The sequence below is a fragment of the Stegastes partitus genome, unplaced genomic scaffold, assembly GCF_000690725.1.
Source record: "Stegastes partitus isolate 25-593 unplaced genomic scaffold, Stegastes_partitus-1.0.2 Scaffold1150, whole genome shotgun sequence".
Classification (NCBI taxonomy): domain Eukaryota; kingdom Metazoa; phylum Chordata; class Actinopteri; family Pomacentridae; genus Stegastes; species Stegastes partitus.
Genome location: NW_007578881.1, coordinates 124000 through 146390, shown reverse-complemented (window position 1 = coordinate 146390; position 22391 = coordinate 124000). Strand labels below are relative to the sequence as shown.

Genomic DNA, 22391 nt, shown 5'->3' with positions numbered 1-22391 from the left:
TTTTTAATAAAGGGCCTGCCTTTTTTTGTTTCTGATTTGTAAGACTTCAAAATAGATACAAGTCCTGTCTTTTTTTTTTTTCTTTTTTTTTCCTTCCCTTTTTTTTTTTTAGTCTTTCACACATGCTACACTCACTCGCTGATTTGGTAGCTATTTTCTTCTGTTAGCATTTTCTTGGCTGTGTAATGTGGAACATCCTCCTTGGTATGGGACAGATATGTGGGACTGGGTCTCTGAGTTTTTTTTTTTTGGAAAAGTCGATCGAACTTCAGCATGATATTCCCTCCTCCCCCTCTCTGCAACCATGCTTGTGCCCCTTCACCTCCCCCTCACACACAGCTCCACTTGTCAAATGCCTCTGAATAAAAAAAAGGAAAAAAAAAAACAAGAATAAATTGCCGTGTTCGTCCCTTTTTATTCTCATTTTCAAAAGAGATGGCAAAGATTTCGCTCTTCTTTCTCTACTTGTGTGTGTATCGTTTTAGGGTTTTTACTCCTAAACCTATCGGTAGTCGGTGTCTCTCTGCAGTGCTGTGCAGTAGTCGGTTATTGCAAGAAATCTCCTGCACCGAATGCAGCTCAGACATAGTTGGATTTCCTTGTTGCACACCGGGAAGCTGTTCTTCCCACACGCTGCTGGTTGCTAATGAGCATTTTTAGTCACAAAATTAGGTTAGTAGACTATAATCAAATAGATGAGTCACAACCTGCTGAAAGTTCACTGTTAAGATTTTTTTCCCTGCTCAATATGTAAAGAAGAAAATGGGGGGAAAATTACTTGCAACATGCATATAATGGTTGTGAGGAACTGAACAATTGTAGTTCTTGCAGAAATGTCTTTTGAATACCTGAATTCTTAAGAGTTGTGAATGTGCTGTATTGACAATAGCCATGTCCAGAAATCCATACTGCATACTGATTTATATACAACATTGTACCCTTTTATACTAAGATGTGGAAGGAAAGAGTCGACATAATTGTTTTACAATAGCGGGTAATTATGCAAAGTAAATTTTCAATCTGAAATCACATGAATAGTGCAAAATGTTTTTGGATCGTTTTCAAAAAAATCTTCGCTTTGGTAAGATCCTCTGGCTTGTGTGCAGTACATTGTGGGAAAATACTGGATAATAGCAACATGTTCTTTAAAAAAATCTGGGGTTTTAGAGTCAGTTTTCAAGTGCGAACACGCTAAACATTGTAAACCTGCTTTGCATTAGTATGTCCGGTTGATCTGGGACACAGATGATGTTCTGTGATGCTTTTGTGCTGTGATCACAGTAATACACAGGACGGTGCCCAATATCCATCCATCCATCATTTAATCTATACACCGCTTAATCCTCACTAGGGTCGCGGGGGAGCTGGAGTCTATCCCAGCTGACTTAGGGTGAAGACAGGGGACACCCTGGACAGGTCACCAGTCTATCACAGGGCTACACTTAGAGACAGACAACCAAGCACACTCACATTCACACCTACGGACAATTTAGAATCACCAATTAACCTCAACATGTTTTTGGACCTTGTGGGAGGAAGCCGGAGAACCTGGAGAGAACCCATGCTGTACGGGGAGAACATGCAAACTCCATGCAGAAAGACGCGAACCAGCGACCTCCTTGCTGCGAGGCAACAGTGCTAACCACTGCTCCACCTTGCAGCCTGTGCCCAATATCATCCTCTTAAATTTATTCAGCAGTGGTGGATATAACACTCTTATTCTAATATCCTCAGCCTTGAATTAAAATGTTTGAGCAAATTTGCCAATTTCAGAGGATCTGCAGTTAATTTGTGGTTGTACTGAATCAAGGCCAGGGTGAAAAAAAAAAAAAAAAATCACATAAAAACAAAGAGACAAATTACAACTTGTTGAAAACGGGAGCGGTTAGTTCACAACCTTTATTAGAGACGTCATGTCACATTTCCTTTAATTGAGTTTTGAGGCTTGCGGTTCAAAAATGTCTGTTTAATTTCATTCAGCTGAAGAGGAACACACACGTGTCACTACTATTTGACATTTATCTTGGATTTGACACTTAACTGTAAATGACTCTTTGCACTATGGCATATGGAACAGTGTTGTAAAGCAATCTTTGGCATACAGGTTATAGAAAAAAGCATTTCTTTTAAATCAAAAAACCCCAAAGCGATTCATCTCCTAGCAACTATTTCATCCCATGATGAGATCAAAACCAGGGTCTCAGTCAGACATTTAACAGCCTCTTTAGTAAATCATCTCACTAATCCTATACTGCTGGAGCCGACACCCTTACACAACTAAACTAAGACACAAGATGTAAGTATCATTTATTAATGTATATATTCTGGCTATTTGGAATTTTTAATGATTACATTTTTGCTTAGATTTGCATATGGCAATCATGATTTCTTTTTTTAAAATGTAAAAACAGGCTTTGGTATTTTTTTAAAGGTAGAAAATAGAAGCACGTCAATGCCTCTCCATCAAGCCTACACGGTGTGTCTCTCGGTCAGCAGGTGACGGCTCTCCTCGTTGGTGGGGAAGAGAGCGTCCTTCAGGCGAACCATGTGACCTCCGACCCCAGAACCAGCGCCAGCGTCCTCCACCAGCGACCTGCGGATGGGCCGGTACACCTTGTGACGCCTGGGAAAGGGGAGTAAAGAGGATATGAAGCTGAAAGAACGGGAATATTTGGCTGGGAATGTGTCAAAAAGTGCTTTATGGGAAGGCTAAAAAGGTTTTGTTGTAATAAAACTCTATCAGCAGTTTTGTGTGTATGTGTTTCTCAACTTAAAAGACGTCCCAGTTGAACATTCTGTCTGTAGCTTGTGTGTAAGTCTTCGTACGTTTATAGGACGTCCTGTTGTGCACGTGAGAACTACTCACTTGTAGACCATGTAGGCAATGAATGCAAAGACGGCCACCAGCACAGCGCTCGTGGAGAGAACCACCCCTGGAGTGTGATTAGTCTTGGGCACTAACGGGCACAAAGGACAGCGGTGAGAGGAACAAATGGAACCAGATATGAAAAACACATCAATCTATTTGCTTCCTACGAGGCTGATGCTTCAACAGAATCAGTTTATGATGAGAGAAAATTTCAACAACATGCACGGGATCTAGATATTTAGTATGCGTTTGTGTAACTGACCCGGTGGATCCTGGGACTTGTTGATGGTGACGGTGGTGCTGGCGAGGGCCACGCTGCGGGAGTCCTCCAGAGTGATGTTCACGCAGTAGGTTCCAGGTTCCAGAAACTTCCGCCTCAGGACGACTTCGCACTTGGACGACGGCGGCACATCGTCGCACATGATGTTGCGCACCTCCATGCAGCTGGGGTCTGACACGATGGTGCAGGCTGAGGTGGGGATGCTGAGGATGAAACGAAAATAGTCAAACTTTTGCTTTATCCACATTTTTTCCCTGTTTTTTAATGCATTAGAGCAACAAGTGACTATATTGTATTTGTAGGGAATAAAAAGCTTCTCTTTAAAAAAAAAAAAAAGGACAGTTTTATGAAAAAGCTAACAAGTGATGCAAGTCGTTTGGTTCTCAAGCCAAAAAGCAAATGACAAGGACAATGATACTATTACAGCGAATAAAGACTGTCTAATTAATTTGAACACAACGTTGAAATTATGTTCTATTTAACTGAAAGGCATCAGTCTGACAGTGAGCTAGATATGTAGCTTAATGCATTCAAAACACATTTTAAACATTGTTATTGTGATTAAAGGTGTCTTTGGGGGGGAAAAACCCACGAATATTTAACATTCATATAAGATAAATAATAAAACTATCAAATGCACACCTGCCCAGACATTTCACCCGGAAGTTGATGTCAGTGTTGGTCACCCTGGCAGCCGACACGTCCACAATGCGACTGTTCGGTTGGCTTTTCAGTGGATGCTTTGGCTCTGTAGAGAACAAATGAATCATTTACTCCTCATAACACTAAAAAGACACAGGCTGACCGACCGCCAATTTATAAGACGTATAGGTTGGTTTGCACACAAATACAGGTTTATGATGAAAAATGGTTTGTAACAATAAGAATGACCTATTTTCCAATTGCGCTGTATCAAAACACAGTTTTCATTTTCAGGGGTGGCTGTTTCCACACAAGTGGGGAAATGTGTTGGACTGGACCAATGAAAATGGAAAAAACCTGCTTTAAAATGACATAATAATATTTTTTAAATAATGGTCGCAATTCAAATGATAAATGTAATGTTAATCAAATTTAGAGATTTTTGCACAATTTGCACTTTTGAATTACATCCACCTGATTCATTACATATAAACTCGTTTACACGTCTTGCAAAATTTGCAGTCATTAGAATTTATGAGTTGGTTAGTAACAAATTACATGTAATCGAGATCACGTGATCAGACTGCAAAAAAACGAGTGACTACAATCAGCCCACCTTGCATTTGAAAAAATGGGCAATTAAAATATAGTTACATTGTCATTGATTCCTTGAATACATTTTGATTTCTTTTTTAAAATATGGCAATTTCAAAATGATGAAATATGTTTACATCATAACACTTCTGTAGTTTGTGTCAATGCTGTTTTCACAAAGGTAATTTGATTTGATCAACTGTGAAGATGCAAACTGCACTTTATCTGTACTGAAAATGTTACCAGGGAAAAAAGATCATTTGTGGCACTACATTTTTTTTGTGTCTAAAGCAATATTTTCAATGTTTTCCATGTTTGCTTTTAAAGCAACCCAAAAGTATTCAAGAATAGATGTTTGTTTTTTTCATAATCAATTAGATTATGTTAAAAATGACAACAAATAGGGCTGCAAGGGAGCTCGGTCGCCTCGCAGCAAGAAGGTCCCGGGCTGCGTCTCAATGAGGACACCCAGGATCTTTCTGCGTGGAGTTTGCATGTTCTCCCCGTGCAGCGTGGGTTCTCTCCGGGTTCTCTGGCTTCCTCCCATACAGTCCAAAAACATGTTGAGGTTAATTGGTGATTCTAAATTGTTCGTAGGTGTGAATGTGAGTGTGTTTGCTTGTCTGTCTGAAACCCTGTGATAGACTGGTGACCTGTCCAGGGTGTCCCCTGCCTTCACCCTGAGTCAGCTGGGATAGGCTCCAGCCCCCCACGACCCTAATGAGGATTAAGAGGTGTATAGATAATGGATGGATGGATGACAAAAAATACCTGTGATTTACTTATTTGAAAACTGCCAGCTCTAGCACACTCCAGTGGTGCACCAAAGATGACATACTGCAGCCAGCAAAGCATCACACTTTAAATATGCTGATTACCATTTCATTTCATTTATGACTTGATGGCTCCAAAGAATAGATTGATTCCATAATTTTATCAAAGTATGCCTATTTAAAGAACGATGCAGCCTCCCACCTACCGATAATGGTGATGTTGCCTGTGAAGGTCCCATAGGCGTACCAGAAACACTCGTTGTTGTTGAGACGCCTTCTTCGGAGCAACGTGGCCTCACTGGGGGTCGCCACAGTGGGAGGGAGAGGCTCTGTGGTCGGCAACCCTGTCGTCATGGAAATGGAGGTGGAGGTGGGACTGGTGCTGGGTGGTCCTTAAAACAGGGGAGCAAAGAGGCGAGAAATGAACTCAACGGATGGACGTGCGTTAAATAACTAAAGCAGGCAGGCATCTTAAAATCCTCATTAAAAGTTATTCTGCTTCTGTTCGGATATGGTCAGTTAACTGTGGAGCCTCACCCTGCGTGGTCTCCATCCTAGTGCCGGCGTGAGTAGCAGGTGGAGACGTGGGAGCTTCTGGAGGAAAAGGCACAGGAATACAGATATGACCATCACAGACATCTGACAGCGATCTATCATGCGAGGAAAGTCACTTGTTTTTTCGTTCTGTCCATCAGCAGCGATTGGGTGTCCTATTTGAGGTCAGCAGGGTGATCCTCAGACTCATTTGGCATGTTTAAATACAGCTTTATTGTGCAGGTGATGGTGCAGTGACAGCGTGAAATAGTGACACACAAGCAGGAGCACTGAGATTTACATTGGCTTAAACCTATTAGTACAGTTTTCTAATTCAAGAACTAAATAAAGAACATGCACTTTGCTTTTTGTATGGATTGAACAAACAAGACATAATTGGTATATTTTTTGGGTGCTGATAGACAAGAGCTAGACTGTGTTGCCTTCAGAAAGAGCTAAACAAACAGTTTGCATCCGCTTTCAGTGTTTAAACCAAGATAAGATAACCGTCTCTCGTTTGTAGCTTGATATTTAGCACACAGGTGTCATTTCCTCAAATTTAAAGCTGCTATTGGAAGTTTTTTTAAAGTTTCGTCTTTGGCGCCCCCCGCTGGTGATATCAGAAAGCCACTAAACTGTACTTGCTGCCAGGGAAACCTATGCCATTACAATAATCCTCTCAAAACTCTGTGCTCAATATTTCTGATGCATTTTTGTCGGTGTCTCTGCTCAGCACCTGTTTGACTCGGTGTTGTGGAAGTTCTCGGAGTCGGGGTGGCGGCAGTGCTGGGGCATTCGACAGGAAACGCCGCCTCCACCACCAGCTTTACACCCATCAGCCCCAGCTTGACGTAGCTGTGCGTGGTCACGTTGCGGTGTGTCACCACCTGATTGCCGTCTCTGAAGTCCCAGATGTAGTCAATGGAGGATGCGGTGTTGAGGAAGCCGCTGGGGTCGTGGAGCTGAACCCTGAAGACCACATCCTGGCCGCCGAAGAAAACGTTCGCAGACTGGTTGATCGCAGCCTTCTGGGAGATGCTGACTGATAACGGGATCTTATCTGCGGGAGCGTGCGAGGGAAGCGATCAATAATTGATTCCCTCGGTTTGTGTGGACAGGTGAAGCTGTGTAAGATGAGTATTTCAGTCACCTGTGACATAGAAGACGGTGTTGTCCGTGGTGAGCGGGCTGTACTTCCTGCGCTCACGCTTCCTGTAGACCATGACCTCCATGACCTCGGCGCCCACGGGGATGCTGCTGGTGTTGATGGTGATGCTGGAGGAAGATCCGTCACATGTCTCCAAGTACTGACCTGGTACAGATGAAGGAAACAAAGGGACGGAGTTTCAGATTCATGTTATCTTTGCATCTGCAGTGTAAAAAAGGTAAATCTGAATGCTTCCGTCTCACCCATTGTGTGCCAAACGTAGACGTAGCTCTTGCGCCTCCAGTCGTTGCTCTGAGGGAAGGGCTTCCCATCAGGGAACACGTTGCATTTCATCGAGTCTGTACACTTTCCGAAGCCATAGTCATCCAACCAGGAGGTCCAGTTGTACACGTAGCCAGAGCGAACCTGTCCGTTGGCTGTTCAAAAGAAAAGAAAGTGAAAACAACTGCTGCGTTATTTAAAAACAACAAAATGAAAGCTGCACTCGTGATTTTTATATATACTTTTTTTTTTTAATCTGTTGAATTACTTGTGATATAAACGCGGTGGCTTCTAGTTTCAAATCCTATGATAACTGTATCCGAGCTTTATATGGACTGTTTTTGCCTCTTTAAGCTAGTCCTTTTGTATTTGTGGCACTAAACGTTACAGTTTAGTTTTTGGCATTAGCAAATTAAAAGACTAATATTTCCCTTAAGAGTTGGTTGAGTGGAAAGTATTCATTAGTCACCAGATGAACTAAACTGTAGGTCCAAATGAAGGCCAATATTGTTCTTTATGTGCATGATTTGTTAAAAGATAAATGTTTGCTAGCATGTTCTTAAGGTAAGTGTTGTGTTTAGCGGTTGTTGCACTGCCCCCTAGTGGACAAAAGCTCTACTCACACTACTTTAATTGTGTTAGTGTGTCCGTTTTATTGCTAAAACTCCAGTGTCAGTGTTTTGTTTTTGATTTATGGCTCACTTCAATGATCTTATTATGTTGCAGTGGTGTTTTGTGGAGGTGTATGTGCAGGTTTGTGACCAGGCCTGGCTTTCTTGGCAGCACCTGAGGCCTCCAGCTCCATACCATCCTCGCAGTGCTCATCCCAGACAAGGTTCCCGTTGGCGTCCTCCTTCTGGCACGGAGGATACTCCAGCTTGGCGGTGAAGGTGACGCAGGAGCCGTTGAGGGCCGGGCTGTCGCTGGTCAGACGGACTTTGGGTTTACCTGCAGGGAGGCGAACGTTCCAGGTGAACGGCCTGAAGTGTATCAGCAAGTGTCTCGGAAGTAATAAAAACAACCGTACTCACCTCGGTGGTGCATGAGCTCATTTGGCTTTGGGTTCAGTGGGGGGTAGAGGTAATCGTCCCACGGGTTGGTGTCAGGATCCCAGCCAGGGATAGGTGGGATTGGAAATGGAAACTTTCCTGATAATGAGTGCTTGTGGGGGAATATATCAGCATATGCTATAGAGAGAGAGACAAGGGTTGAAGAGACTTCAAATATCCTCTCCAGACTGTCAATAAAAACATAGTTAACTGAACACAATGAATGCCTTTGCAGTATATTTGAACAGTTTTTAGTGTCATCATGACTGCAAGCAGGTTTTAAGGTGGTGAAAATAAATCACATTCATCTCCTGACATTTTTTTTTTAAATAATTGTGAAAATCTTCTTTGAATTCCAGCTGAAAACAAACCATCTGAGTCTGGTGTTCCTGACTGGATTCATCTCAGACTGATTCCTTTTTAGAATTCAAAGTCAAGGTCATTAAATAATGTTCAAACCCGCCCTCGACTGAAATACAGATTGAGGATTATAACAAACAAGACATTCAACTCTAGACATTGAAAGTCTTCAATTGTAAAAGGAAGAAAAAAACATGGAAAATATGAAGTAATAAAAACTGTTATTTTGATAGCTGGGCTTTTACATTTTTCTTATTATTATAATTGTTTTGAAGTGATTTATCAGACCTTGCAAAAAATAAAAATCAACTAATGTGTAAATGTCCTTGTTCTCTTTACCTCCACATCCTTCAGTTTGTTTCTGTCTTAATTTAGCCCGAGTGACACATATTTAAAATATGGATGGCAGACAGAAAAACAACAAATTCCATCGATGTAATTTGATTAAATGAAAAAAAAAAAAAAAAAAGAATCCAGATATTTCTCTGGGACATCTTTGTGCAAACAGAAAACAAGTCAGTTCAGGGCAAGAAGGGCATTTTAAACTAAATGTGTAGCTGTAAGAAATTAATTAGACTTTTTAAAAAAAATTTCCCCAAATGATAATAAGTAAGATGGGTTTTTGCATCATGTTTTCTCCCTTGTGAGCCCATCTGGATATTATAGTAAAGATACTGAGGATTTATTTATTTTATAGATGAAGGGAGTTTTGTGTGGAGTTGATGGCAGCCTGACCACAGCCTTAATTAGACTCATGGGACTCTGAGTGCAGAGAGCAGATGACAGGACAGGTAGACTGTTACACAAACTGTCCCAGAAATATCTAAAAGTCGCTTTTATTCCTAATATCTACCACATAATACGCCATAATACATTTGACTAAGAATAAATACGATTAAAACAACTCTGTGATACCAGTGTGGACATTTAGATTCCAGAAAAAAACAGTTAATAAATGCATGATAATCTTTAAATCCACACCAAACTGTTCATTCCTTTAAATTCTATCAGATCAACTTAACATCACTTACTTGTGCGTCCATCCGCTTGATAAACAAAAGAGGCACAAGCCAGGAGAAACAAGTATTTCAAAGCTTCCATTTCTACTATTCAGAGGAGAAAACAGCCACTGTCTCTTCAAAAACCGCCAAGGATCAGCTTATATCTGCTTGTCCACTCTCTCCTCCTCGTCCAGCTCTCCTCCAACTTCCCCCTGTTTGTCCTGATGCTCGCTAATTTAATGTGACTCCGCTGAGCGCACAAACATGTGATGTTTCCTAACGAGACGCAACTCATCACCCATTAGTCTGCTGGATGCAGGGAGCGCACGGAAGATCACGTGTGCGCATGCTCACACACACTCCTATTTGATACAAAAAAAGTTAAGGTTAATATTTCGAAATAATCTTTTTTCATCCAATAATTTAAAGTTATTAGGCTGCTGGTCGCCTTTAGAATATACCACATGATTACCTCCCGTTTTTACAGGTTCATGTTTTTACTGATTACTATCATTTTTGATTATAATTACGTTATAAACATATTTCTAGAATTAATTTTATAGGATGTTACTTGATGCTAGAGTAAAATATCCACGAAAAATGCCTTTTCTACATTTGTTTTTGCGCTTTTGTTGTTCTCACGTGTTTTAATATCTTCATAAACTATCAATAAATATGTATTTTTTTGTTTAATATAAAAACAAATATAGTTTTATTCCTTTTTTGTCATAATTTAGAATACTTTTTGGCCATTTTAAGTCGTTAAATCAGAGGGGCAGACAGGGGTTGAACTCGTGCCTTTACATTAGATGATAATACACGCATTATAGAATTATAGAACTGTACTATACTTTTTGTTTGTTTTCGTTCAATTCCAGCACGGCGACCTGAACAAAGTCCACCGAACTGGACTGAATTATTAGATTTTTAAAATCTTTTTTGTTTCCCTCTCATGCTGCTGTGTCACGGTGAGATGCCTCTCTCCGTGCGTAAAGTTGCGCCACAGCTGCAACCGCAAAAGCAGAAGCAAAAGCGTATGATGTCCAAGCGGTGGTGCCCGGCTCGTTTTCAACACCATCCGGCATGTGATTAAAGTCATTATTTCAGCGGGTCTTCTGCTGTCACAAGAACGTTTGGAAACAGTACCAAAGGGCTGCCAAACTGCACGATTCTGTACAAAAGTCAAAAGATCAACTCGTATAAAATAATGATAAATACAAGCAACGTATATCTTTAAGTTGCTGAAGCTTAAGTTGCACTGAATGGAAACAATATTATAGCTGCTGAGGAGGTGAGAGAATGAAATAATGTAGCTATTATAATCTAACTAGTGATAAATCTACAGAGAAACAAAGGAAAAAAAAACTAAAGCAGCGACACACATTGTAGAATAAATTCTGTGGATTTACAACTCAGTCATGTTAACAAACAGTGCTGATAATATCTGTACTCCTTTAGGCTTTTTTTTATAAACCCAGAAAAAGCTGCAAGATTGTTCTAATTTCATGATAGTAAACATGATTAAGTTTTCTTTTTCTTTTCTGTGCTTTGATTACAGGTAATAATCACAAACTGATCGATCCAGCTGAGACATCACATCCAAACTGTCTTTAAAAAACACTGTGAAATCTGCTTTGCATTCACTAAACAGAGATCTGAAGCTATTATAGATTTCCCTTCACCAGTATAATTTCACTATAAACGATTGGAAAACATGGATGGATCCATCTTTATGACAACAAACCAGACTACATCCACTGATGAAAGCCACGAGCTGCAACCAAAGGAACAAAATCGAGAGATCTCCTTATAGATTGATTTTTAAAAATGTATTTATTTTTATTTTTCTAGCTGAATATGATCATTATGGTAGACGTGTGTGAGCGCCAGTACCGGTCCTCTCCAGTAGGGGGCAGCACCTCTCCGCAGCTTCTCACACAGCCTGCTGTCAAACCAGAGGCTATGGAACTGGAACAGAAAAAACAAAAAACCCAACCTGTTGAGGCCCACTGAACGTTGTCAGTCAAATCACAGCTTGATTTAATTTATCACACTGCAACACTGAACAATTCACTTAAGCCTTGTTAAACACAACCACAAAATAAAAGTGTGTGAACTCACCACAGACTTCTTTAAAAGAGCTTTAGAACATGTGGGGCTGCAGCTGGGAAGTCATGTGCTCAGTGTTGTCTGGTTCATGTAGAAAATAATCAGTTTATTTGTGTTGAAATTTAAAAAGAAAAAAAAAAGTCCATCCCAGTGATTTATTTTATTGAGTCCAAATCTAATTCAATCCAGTTAATTGGCTTTTTTAAAATGACCACAAAAACGGGAGAAAATATTCTCCACGGTGGCTGAATCCAGTAAATTGTTGGCATTTTTACTTTTAAAAAAAACAACAACTTTACACCCTTAAATGTCCCAGAGATTGATGGATAATTGCTTTAAAGCCAACTCAAAAAATATCTCTTTTACTTTCTCTCTCTGTGTCCTCAGACTCCAGACATCACTGGATGTAAAACAGAGAAATACAAGACAGTACAGCCAACAGGCACTTCTATTCTCTCTGTTTCTCTCCCCACTGTGCGTGTGTGTGTGTGTGTGTGTGTGCGGAGAACTTGTCGTGCCTTCTCCTTTACAGCTCTGGCTTCCAGTCGGATGGTGGAATGCAGAAACATTCCCGAGAATGTGCGCTAAGACTCTGGATCTTCACTGTGTGTGTGTGAGTGAGTGAGTGTGAGAGAGAGTGTGTGTTTGTGTCTGAAAATGTGCTGGCAGTGGAAACTTCAATTCAGTGTGTGCTTTGGCCGCTGCATGGAACATATGGGAGTGTTCACTGCCTGTGCAGCGCTGGAAATACATGAAGAACCTTCTTTCTTTTCCAATCTCAGAGCGCATAAACACATTCCCACAAGAACACTGGAGTCAGGAGCCGGTCACTTCTTCTTCTTCTTCTCCCCCCCTCCTTCTCTGATCTTTCTCTCTTTCATTTCCAGCCTCTTTTGCAACACCCTCATCCTGCTCCCTCTCTCCAGGTGTTCCTCTTTCCTCCTCTTCATACTGTAATCATGATCATCAGGGGCCATTGTGCCCTGTCATCCTGAGCAGGAGACGGGGGGAGGTGGGTGGGCTACAATTGCTAATCCCACCCACTCATTCAAAAATACAACAGCAGCCAGACAGCCACCAGCAGAAGCAGCAGCAGCAGCAGCCACAAGGACAGTTTGACTGCAGCCAAACTGGCTTCCAGACTCCACATGGCTCCTGTGCCAGCTTGTATGCAGCGACCTCTCCGAGCTCCAGTCAGCCACAATGCAAAACAGAGCTGCTCTGACGCAGAAGGTCTTTATTTCTTATGATGTGGTGAAGAAACAGTCTGACCTTCTGCTGGCTGTCACGAAAAAAAAAAAAAGAAAACATCCCTCTGAGGTCACTTGGAAAATGTATGAAGGAAATTATTAGGCCACATCTCACCATTTTCCATTAAACTCTTACATGACATTTACTCTTGTTTTTAGCTCATTTGAGTGGAAAACTTCACTTGCAGTGTGATAAAAATACATACATTCATTCTTACAAGAACGTGCGAATGTCAATTTGTCCAAAACAAAACAGTTTGGAAAAACAAGCATCGTCTGCTGCCAAGGTCTCCTCGGAGGAACCCGGGGAGGATGGAAGCAGCGACCGCCCCGCTCCCCGGCTCTGACAGACGGTCATGAGACCACGAGGCGCGCCGCCAGCTGGCCGGAGAGCGCATCTTTGATGTGTGACGCATCGGTGGGGGGAGACGCCTTCACCGAGCAGACCTTCACACACCAACTGGAGGAAATATAAAAGTTTTCTTTCCACTGCAATGTGAGCTTATAGTTAGAAGGAACACACAGCTGTTTCTGGAAAGTCATGACATTTCTACATGAGGAGCACTTGTAATCTGGGATTTTTAGGAATCTATGCATGTCTTTCTAGGAATCATGACTCCAAAGACTTTAAAAAAAAAAAGTGTGGCACAGAAATCTAAATCTCTAAATAGACATTGACGCAGCATTTAACAATTTAAACTCTTGCGCCACTGTGAATTTTCTGCATCAATATTTGTTTAAAATTGTGTTTTAACACCTGTAAGATGGAGAAACAGGTGGATGTAGGCTGCTAGATGCATTTTTCAGCCGGTTTACGCAAATCCAAAGTTGCGCAGGCTTTAGGACCGCGGGATGAGTCGAACAAGAGGCAAAGTCTGCGCACCTCCACCATTTAGAAGTTCTTGTGTTGAACCTGCGCTGTCTGTCACTCGTGTCCCAGGTCTGCTGCTCCATGGATGCAGCTCTCATCTCCACCAGACTGATGTTTCTGTGCAGTATGCTTGCTTTTCTGTTTACTGGATAATGCTTGTTGGTTTTCATCGCTTTGGTGAAATGCAATCGACTTTAAAGTTGGGGCAAAACTCAAAAATGTGCAATTCAAGACAGCTGAGCTGATTTTCGGTTCCCCCTCTTCTCCTCTGCGCTCTGCAGCATGAGGCTGTGGGGCAGAGCGACAGCTGTCCGGAGGAGGATGCTCTGCCTCTGGCTGCTGCTCCTCGGGTTCGCCCTGGTTACTCTTGCGCTCTCGGATCTTTTCAACCGGGATCGCCGCGACCACATTCGTGACAAGCCTGGCCCTCCCCGCCGACCCCTCCAGCGGATCCCCAGTCCGCCGGACCTGGAGCTCATCGTGGAGTCCCGCGACCCCGCTTTAGAGCTCGGCGTCGACGTGGCTCCGCTCAAATCTCTGCAAGAAGACGAGCTGTTATTCGTGCCATCCATGCAGGGCACCAAGAGCGCGCCGCAGAAGAAGGGAAGCTACAAGGTGCTCATGCCCGGAACCAACAAGGGGACAAGTGTCCCGGGGACCCAGAGGCACGGTGAAATGGGTAAAGCAGTGCGGCTACACCTGGGCGGGTTGGAGAGGGATATGGAGCTGGCTGCGGTGCAAAAGTACGGCTTCAACGAGGTGGTCAGCGAGAGGATTTCACTGCATCGCAGGCTGCCAGAGACGCGTCATCCTGAGTGAGTGCACAGCGGCCACAGGGCAGGAATCAAATACCAACTAAAAGTTTACTCACTTTGTTTTAAAGAGCATTTAACACGATTGTAGTTGTGCTGATCATGTGTATCTGTTTATCACTAAACAGGTGTTTTGGGGAGCAATACAGCGAGTCTCTGCCTTCTGCCAGTGTTGTTATCTGTTTTCATGACGAAGCCTGGTCCACACTGCTGCGCACCGTGCACAGCGTGCTCGATACAGCACCCAAACAGTATCTGCAGGAGGTTCTGCTGGTGGACGACCTGAGCCAGCACGGTGAGTCCGTCCATCCATCCATCCATCCATCCATCCATCCATCCATCCATCATGTGCTTTGAATTGTCCCTATGGGATAAATAAAGTTATTTGAATTGAATTGAACTAACCTCTCGCCCCTCTTCAACCCTCTCAGGTCACCTGAAGACTGTGCTGAGTGAATATGTGTCTCATCTGGATGGGGTGCGTTTGATTCGCAGCACCAGGCGCCTGGGTGCCGGTGGGTGCCGCTCACTCGGCGCTGCAAGGGCAGTAGGGGAGGTGCTGGTGTTCATGGACTCCCACTGTGAATGCCAGAAGGGCTGGCTGGAGCCACTGCTGGAGAGAGTTGCGCAGGACAGGTATTGTTTACTCTGATTAAGAATCACTTCTTACATTCTTTGATAATCGCCTGTTCCCCCCAAATTCCCCTTTAATTACACTAATTATAAGTTTGTCTGCTGGTTAAATGCCAAAAATACAAAAAGGTAGATGGCCTCAGTTTTGTAATGAAGGATAATTAAGACCAAGGAAATTATTTGGCCTTGGAAAAGCCAACCCAGCAGCAGCGGCCGAACTCTCTGTGTCTGCTCCTCTATTGTGTTCAGCTATTTGACAGAACCACTTGTGGGAAGTGAGAAGATGGAGGGCTCAGAGTTACCAGTTGTCCTTACTCATTAGCACAGCGCAGGGATACATGTGCTGTGTGTATCCAAGACTCAGCTCTCATGATTTGGCTCCAGCCTTCTGTCTCAGGCTGCCTGCAGCGTGGCTCTAATTAGACTAGGTAATTAGGCCAGGAATCTGCAACCACTCAGCTCTCTCAGCCACATGTTTGACCCTTCTCCCATTTCTTGCTCTCTCTATCCCCCCTTTTAATCTTTTCATTCCATTTCCTCTGAGCATCACATCACACATGGCCACTTGGTAGAACTATTTCAAACAGCATATGTGAAGCAGGACGGTCCCCAACAAAGGACACAACCGGGACACACTCATAAATAGACATTTGCTACTGAAAACACACACATGCACAGATAAGAAGAAGTGTTCCTTAGTGCTCTGCGGTCATTTTATCTACATACGAATAAGTAAAAATGTAACCAAGGAAGGCTGTTTGATTGTCAGCAACATACTTTACATTTAGCTTCAGTTGGACTCACTACACTTGATAAATGTCAATAAATAAAAAGACTAATTTGAATATAAAAAAGGACTGTAGAGATAAATCTGTTGTCTCTGCAGGACTACAGTGGTGTCACCCATCGTGGATGTAATAGACTGGCAGACCTTTCGGTACAATGCCACCCAGTGGCCAGTTAGAGGAGTGTTCGACTGGAGGCTTGACTTCTATTGGGAGTCGAACCCTCAGCTGGAAGATAAGGACCCAGAGATGGCTGTTCGACCTGCGAGGTGGGTCTGCTGATGCTCCAGTTGTGCCACACGGGTCACTTAAAGCAGTTTTAAATTAACCTTGATGGAGAAGAACGCTGATCAGATATGATTTTGCCCCTTTAAGTATATAAATGTGGCGCTCACCTTTGACCTTGGAGAAGCACACAGAAGTTTGTAACTATGGTTCTCCAACATGTGTTTGTTCTGTCCTCTAACTGTGACAGGAGTCCTGCTTTAGGAGGTGAAGTTGTGGCCATCGACAGACACTTCTTCCAAAGCGTGGGAGCCTACGACCCCGGGATGCTGCTGTGGGGGGCGGAACATATTGAGCTGTCAATTAGGGTAAAGGAAAACTCATTTCATGTCAGCTTTGCCGCTAAATCCTTCTGTTTGCAAACTCACACCAGACTGAGAGACGACAGCCTGCGTTTGCTTTTTCATCTTAAGTCACGTAAAGCATTTTAGCCGTGCGTCGCCTGAGTGATTCGGTTGCCTTCTGCTCGGGCCTCGGGAGTGTTGTGCTGCGAGATGATGCCTTTTGCAAATGGAAATCTCTGGATGAATAGCGGTCTGGGAATGTCTTGGCCTGTAGATGAACGCACAAGTCAAATGTTACGATTCCAACCAGTGGCCGGTGTCGACCTTAAACACATGTAAAATTCTGATTCTTGTAGAAATGGTACGACCTGCACTTGTCTGTTTAATCCTTTTTTTTCTCCCAACTACTGTCACCAAAATACCTGTCCACTCCCATAGGTGTGGTCATGTGGGGGCTCCATGGAGGTGGTTCCTTGCTCCCGTGTGGCCCACCTCAACCGCCACCACCTGCCGTATCACTTCCCAGACGAGGACCTGCTTCAGAGGAACAAGATCCGCATCGCTGCCATCTGGATGGACGCATACAAGAAGATCTTCTATAGGAGGGACACGCTTGCTCATTTTATCAGGCAGGTGTGTGTGATGTAACACGTATGTGTCAGGGGAGCGGCCGGCGAGTGCACCGCGCTCTGAAACTCTTTCTTTGTGCAGTCTGAGAGCCCAAACATCACGGAGCGTCTGCGGCTGAAGAGGAGTCTGGGTTGTAGGAACTTCCACTGGTTCCTGACTACGGTTTACCCACAACTCTACGTCCCTCAGGACAGACCTGCTCTGTCAGGAGAGGTAGCACAAACACACAACACACACTCCTCTGTGATGGACACTGCAGACTGTGATGTTATATTCTGCCTGTCTGAAGCTGTACAGCGTTGGCACCGGCGGTTGTGCAGACTACCCCCGCGGGCAGGGACTGCAGGGCGGAGCCATGAGTACGGCACCTTGCAGCGGGACGGGCAGCCAGGTAACCGTGGCAACAGGTTATGATTCAGCGACCACAGTAGAAAAGCGACACAGTGGCAAAGATGGTCTGTTTTCCCCCCCTGTTGTAGCACTGTGATCTAAACTCCGAGGGTGAAGTGCGATGGGGTCCCATGGGGGATTTGTGTTTGGACACCAAGGGAGACAGGGCGGTCCTCTCTCGGTGCCCCGCCCACCGACCCACCGCCAGCAGACTCCAGTGGAAGTTCATAAAGGCAAGGCAGACAAGCTCTTTTGTTGTGCATAAATCTGCACGCGTTTTTATGGCCGCTTGGCTAACTCACCACGTCTGTTTTTCAGCTGAGCGGCCAGCTCGTGCACCTAGAGTCCCAGTTATGTCTGGAGGCCGTGAAGGAAGGAGGGCTCCAGCAAAGTAGCCCGAGAGAAGTCAACATCAGCGCAGGAGGTCTCTTCCTGCGCCAGTGCACACATCACCCCAGACAACAGTGGCACTTTGAGCAAGTGGTGGCTCCTAAAGGTGCCTGATACATGAAGCACAGAGTGCATTTTCAAGATGTGAATCACAGGCATATCTCACAAGCTTATTCTATACGTACTATTAACAGTGGCATAAAACGTGCCATGCAGTGGTGTAGAAAAGTATCCTCATTATAATTTGTCTCTAGACTCTGCCACTCAGCTTGTTTTGTTCCTGTTTTAAGGATTGCAAATATCATTAACTCCTAATTGTAGTTAAATAATAATAAAACAAATCATCTATTAGGAATATCAATTTTAACATCTGTTACTGTATTATATTTATGTGTACTTCATCATATAATATATAAAGACACTGTAGATTAAATTATGTTAAATTATCTTCGAAGTCAGCAGATGCTTTCATTATTTCATGTGTGTTTTCTTTGTGCACAATTAGAAAAAATACTTGATTATTTAGATGAAAGAAGTCTCTGAATTCAGCACTGGATCGTGACAGTTTTACCAAATGGTTCTCCATCGTGACCACTGTTCCACAGGTTTATGCTCTAGAGACTAAATAAATAAACAAACAAAACCAGGAAATAAAACCTGAGCTTGTACCTTAACCCTACAGCTCTGTCAGTAATTCTCCCTGATTTTTCTTTGGGTGGCATCTTCATTTTGGGCATTAGGTGTGACTCTACAGCTCAGTTTCACTTACTGATTAGACATAGGCTAAAATTCAAAAGAGCTACATCCATCCATCCATCATCTATACATCGCTTAATCCTCATTAGGGTCATGGGGGCTGGAGTCTATCTCAGCTGACTTAGGGTGAAGGCAGGGGACACCCTGGACAGGTCACCAGGGCTACACTTAGAGACAGACAACCAAGCACACTCACATTCACACCTACGGACAATTTAGAATCGCCAATTAACATCAACATGTTTTTGGACTGTGGGAGGAAGCAGGAGAACCCGGAGAGAACCCATGCTGCACGGGGAGAACATGCAAACCCCACGTAGAAAGATCCTGGATGTCTTCACCAGGACGCGAACCGGTTCTTGCTGTGAGGCAACAGTGCTAGCAACGGATCCACTTTGCAGGCCCAAAAGAGCTACATGATGCATGAAATTCAAACAGGCTTTTTTCAGAGCAGGTGCACACAGGTGACAAACTAAAGGAAAAACCAATATAAAGTGTCTTGAGCCACTGCAAACCTCAGGAACTCTACAGGAGGGATGAATTCCGTTCTTCTAAAAGATATTCTATTATTTGGTGTTTTGATGATGCTGGAGGAGAGCACTGTCTCACACACAAACCCAAAATCTCCAAAACGTTCAATCGGGTTGAGATCTGGTGACTCTGAAGACCAAAGCACGCGTCCAATGTTTGGAGGCAATTAGGTTCCCCACAGGAAACTCACGGTCAGCTTCATATTAGGGTGAAAGGTAATCACTCCAAACAACTGTGTATTGATTTATTCGCCAGAGAAGGAAAAGCAGAGGTGATACTGATAACAATAATGATGCCTCTTCTACTCATTAAGCCACATATTTCATCATATTGCAATAGTGAGAAACCTTCATTAACTCCCCCGCAATGCTGCATTCTATAATATTTTATTTTTTTGTGATTTGTTGCACTATAATTTTTGTTTTTTCTTTACCAAGTATATTAGGTCACTGACAAAAACTACCGCCATACCGTATCAGCTGTCAACAGCAGAGGGAGCCATCAGCCTTCATATTCTCGTCTAAAGGCCCAACTGGCCACTTTGTTATTGTCATACCCACCCATCTAATTTACTCACGAGGAATTCCATCAAGATGTTCTAATATAAACTCTCTGTCATTAGAGCTATATAATTACATGCCAACCATGTGACAGTGATGTGCCTCTCACTGAGAAAAGTAGATGCAACAGGCAAACCTCTGATTAACATCCAGACAGCAGGGTGATGGGCGGCACAGTGCTGCAGCGGTTAGCGCTGCACAGGGTTCAAACCTGCTGGTGGAGAGTGTTCTATCCAAAGCTATGCATGTTCGTTCAATTGGTGGTTCTAAAATGGCCGTGGGTGTGAGCGTGCAAGATAGCGTATCTCGTTGTGTTGACCCTGTGATGAACTGGGCTGGGGTGCACCCCATTGTCAGCATGTACAGGATCCAGACCTTCTACAAAGCGGGAACCGCTAATGGGCGGATGGATGGATGGTCAACAGGGTCACGAGTTATTGTGTCTGAGGATTGAAGTCCAATAGATCAGAAGTGAAGATGCTATTTAATTCATGGTGCTTTAGGTTAAGATAGTGACTGGCAGGCAGAAAAGACCAGGAGCTGATCCTCTGAAAATCTCCCTTTGCCCCAAGGCAATGAGTTCTAATAACCCCCCTATACTCCGTCACACTGTAATGCTCTTCTTAAGCTGCGGTGCACTTAGCCCAGCCAAGTACACGGCACCTTTTCAATAAAAATCAGCCATATGTTATGTCTACAGCTTGAAGGCATAAGTCAAACAACATGTTGTTGATTTTGTATGTCTTCTTCAGTTATGTAACTCTGGGTTGCAGAGCTGTTGTAAAAGAAGGGCAACATCTCTCCGCTGTGGGTCTTCAGAAGACGGCGAGAGGTCACAGACTAATTGTGTGGAAGATCTCACTGCAGAAACAAAACCGTGTTTTCACCAGACCCGTAGAAAGTCAAAGATAAAAGTGCTTGTTTTTACTTCTTTTCACTTGAAAACTGAACAAAATATGAAATTTGTCAGTGCTGCTGCCCACACTTTTATATACGACTCTGCCATCATTGTTATTATCCCTGCACATAAAGCAGCGGGGTTTGTGGAGCAGAAAACAATGAAGAGTTAAAGGCAATGTCAGCAAAACGAAAGTAGCACCAAAAATATCTCTCATCCCTTGAAAAATAAACAAAAGAAATACACTTTTTAATGTTTCATTGCTTCTGTAGAGAAGTGTGTGTTGATGCTTGGGAGTTTTTGGCACTTTAAAAGGCCTCATAAAGCTGAATCAACGGCAACTTCTGTTGAACTAAGAAACCTTTTTGGAGGGGTGCTCTGGAAAACAGAGCTACAATTTAGCAAGTCACCTTTAAACTGTATCACTGAAACATCAAGGCATTTGTTAATGATTTCAAAGCATGCTGTCATGGGAAGACGTGAGTGCATCTCGTGGAAATCTCGTTGACTTTTTAAACACATTTGAACAAGCAAACATTCGACTGTCGTCAAATGGCACATAAAATTGGCATTTTGTCGTCATTTTTAAGACTAAAATGTATATGTACAAATATATATATGAAAAAAAAACAGATCAGTCACAGAGAAGTAAATAAGTTTATCACACCTTCAAATCCATAAAATTAGAATCTGGGTTCCACATGAGGTGCCAATGATTAGAACCTCCTGAGGGAGTGACAGGTGGAGCCAGTCTTATTTAAACTTCTGAAATCTAAAGTCTGCTGTTCTCTTTGCTTATCAAATGTGTGGCGCCATCGTGCCAAGATCTAAAGAGCTCTCTAAGGCCTTCAGATAAAAGATTGTGGATGCCTGTGAGTCTGGCAAGTGATTTAAAAAAGATCTCCGAATCAGTTGAAATAGATAATTCCACTCTAAGGAAAATCAGCTACAACAGTTGTCCAGAACTGGCTGCCCTCAGTAAACCCAAGAGGAGACCATTTTCTGCAAAAGAGAAATTTCCATCCAAGAACCCCAAACCTTAATCGCAGGAACTGTTGGTGTCAAAATGCTGTGTCCACAATCAAACAGAGATCTCCAAAGATGTGACCTGCATTGAAGGCGTGCCAGGGAAAAGCCTTTGCTATCCAAACAGAACATCAGAACAAAACATTACAGTGTGCCAGTGGACATCCAGGCAAAGAGGAGGCTTTTTGTTTTTTGGAATTATGCGCCTAGGACAGTCCAATTGTAGATAGAGCTGTTTGGCCACACTAACAGTAGATATATTTGGCGCTGACAAATTGCAGCTTTTCAAGAGAAGAAGCTCATATCAGCTGTGAAACCTGGTGGTGGAAATGTTATGATTTGAGGTTGCTTTTGCTGCCCTGGGGGGACTGGGGCAGCTTGCAGTCAATGATTCAACTATGAATTCTGTATCACATTAAAAAGTGCTCAGAGATAATATGAGGCCATCTGTCTGGAAGTTGAAGCTGCACTGGAAGTGGATTTTTCAACAAGATAATGATCCTGAGCACACAGCAAACCCACCAAGGAATGGCTCAAACAGAACAAAATGGAGCTTTTGTGTTAGTTCAGACAGCCACAGAGTACGTCACAAGGATCTGTCCTGTCCAATCGTTCACTACTCAAGTCCAGCCCTCCCTCTTCGCTGCTTT

The 22391-nt window shown here is 43.2% G+C and overlaps 2 protein-coding genes across 3 annotated transcripts; one reads left to right on the top strand and one right to left on the bottom strand.

Annotated features, from left to right (window-relative positions):
- Window positions 1-1869: 1869 nt before the first annotated feature.
- Window positions 1870-9755, bottom strand: gpnmb (glycoprotein (transmembrane) nmb). 2 transcript variants are annotated; one of them, XM_008296746.1, is made up of 12 exons: window positions 9562-9755; window positions 8153-8308; window positions 7908-8069; window positions 7103-7276; window positions 6843-7004; window positions 6429-6752; window positions 5696-5752; window positions 5365-5550; window positions 3792-3897; window positions 3132-3352; window positions 2867-2957; window positions 1870-2623 (listed from the first exon to the last, which is right to left on the bottom strand). In XM_008296746.1, exons 1-12 carry the CDS (start codon window positions 9629-9631, stop codon window positions 2470-2472), a joined length of 1863 nt encoding a protein of 620 aa, XP_008294968.1. In that variant the 5' UTR covers window positions 9632-9755; the 3' UTR covers window positions 1870-2469. The 2 variants fall into 2 exon arrangements, with proteins under 2 accessions (XP_008294968.1, XP_008294969.1); XM_008296747.1 differs by having other exon boundaries at window positions 7929-8069.
- A 4288-nt stretch (window positions 9756-14043) lies between these two features.
- Window positions 14044-18417, top strand: LOC103368392 (polypeptide N-acetylgalactosaminyltransferase 15). The gene is made up of 10 exons (XM_008296764.1): window positions 14044-14576; window positions 14702-14868; window positions 15005-15209; window positions 16093-16260; window positions 16467-16584; window positions 16999-17193; window positions 17272-17403; window positions 17480-17581; window positions 17670-17813; window positions 17899-18417. Exons 1-10 carry the CDS (start codon window positions 14044-14046, stop codon window positions 18082-18084), a joined length of 1950 nt encoding a protein of 649 aa, XP_008294986.1. The 3' UTR covers window positions 18085-18417.
- The last annotated feature ends 3974 nt before the right edge of the window (window positions 18418-22391 follow it).

Excerpts from the sequence above, each read along its gene's own strand:
- LOC103368392 (XM_008296764.1), top strand. The coding sequence starts at position 14,044 with ATGAGGCTGTGGGGCAGAGCGACAGCTGTCCGGAGGAGGATGCTCTGC. Across the intron at positions 14,869-15,004 it reads GGACGACCTGAGCCAGCACG|GTCACCTGAAGACTGTGCTG; the intron begins GTGAGTCCGTCC and ends CAACCCTCTCAG. Across the intron at positions 17,194-17,271 it reads TTGCTCATTTTATCAGGCAG|TCTGAGAGCCCAAACATCAC; the intron begins GTGTGTGTGATG and ends TTCTTTGTGCAG.
- gpnmb (XM_008296746.1), bottom strand. The coding sequence starts at position 9,631 with ATGGAAGCTTTGAAATACTTGTTTCTCCTGGCTTGTGCCTCTTTTGTT. Across the intron at positions 2,958-3,131 it reads CAAGTCCCAGGATCCACCGG|TGCCCAAGACTAATCACACT; the intron begins GTCAGTTACACA and ends TGTGCCCGTTAG. Across the intron at positions 2,624-2,866 it reads ATTGCCTACATGGTCTACAA|GCGTCACAAGGTGTACCGGC; the intron begins GTGAGTAGTTCT and ends CCCCTTTCCCAG.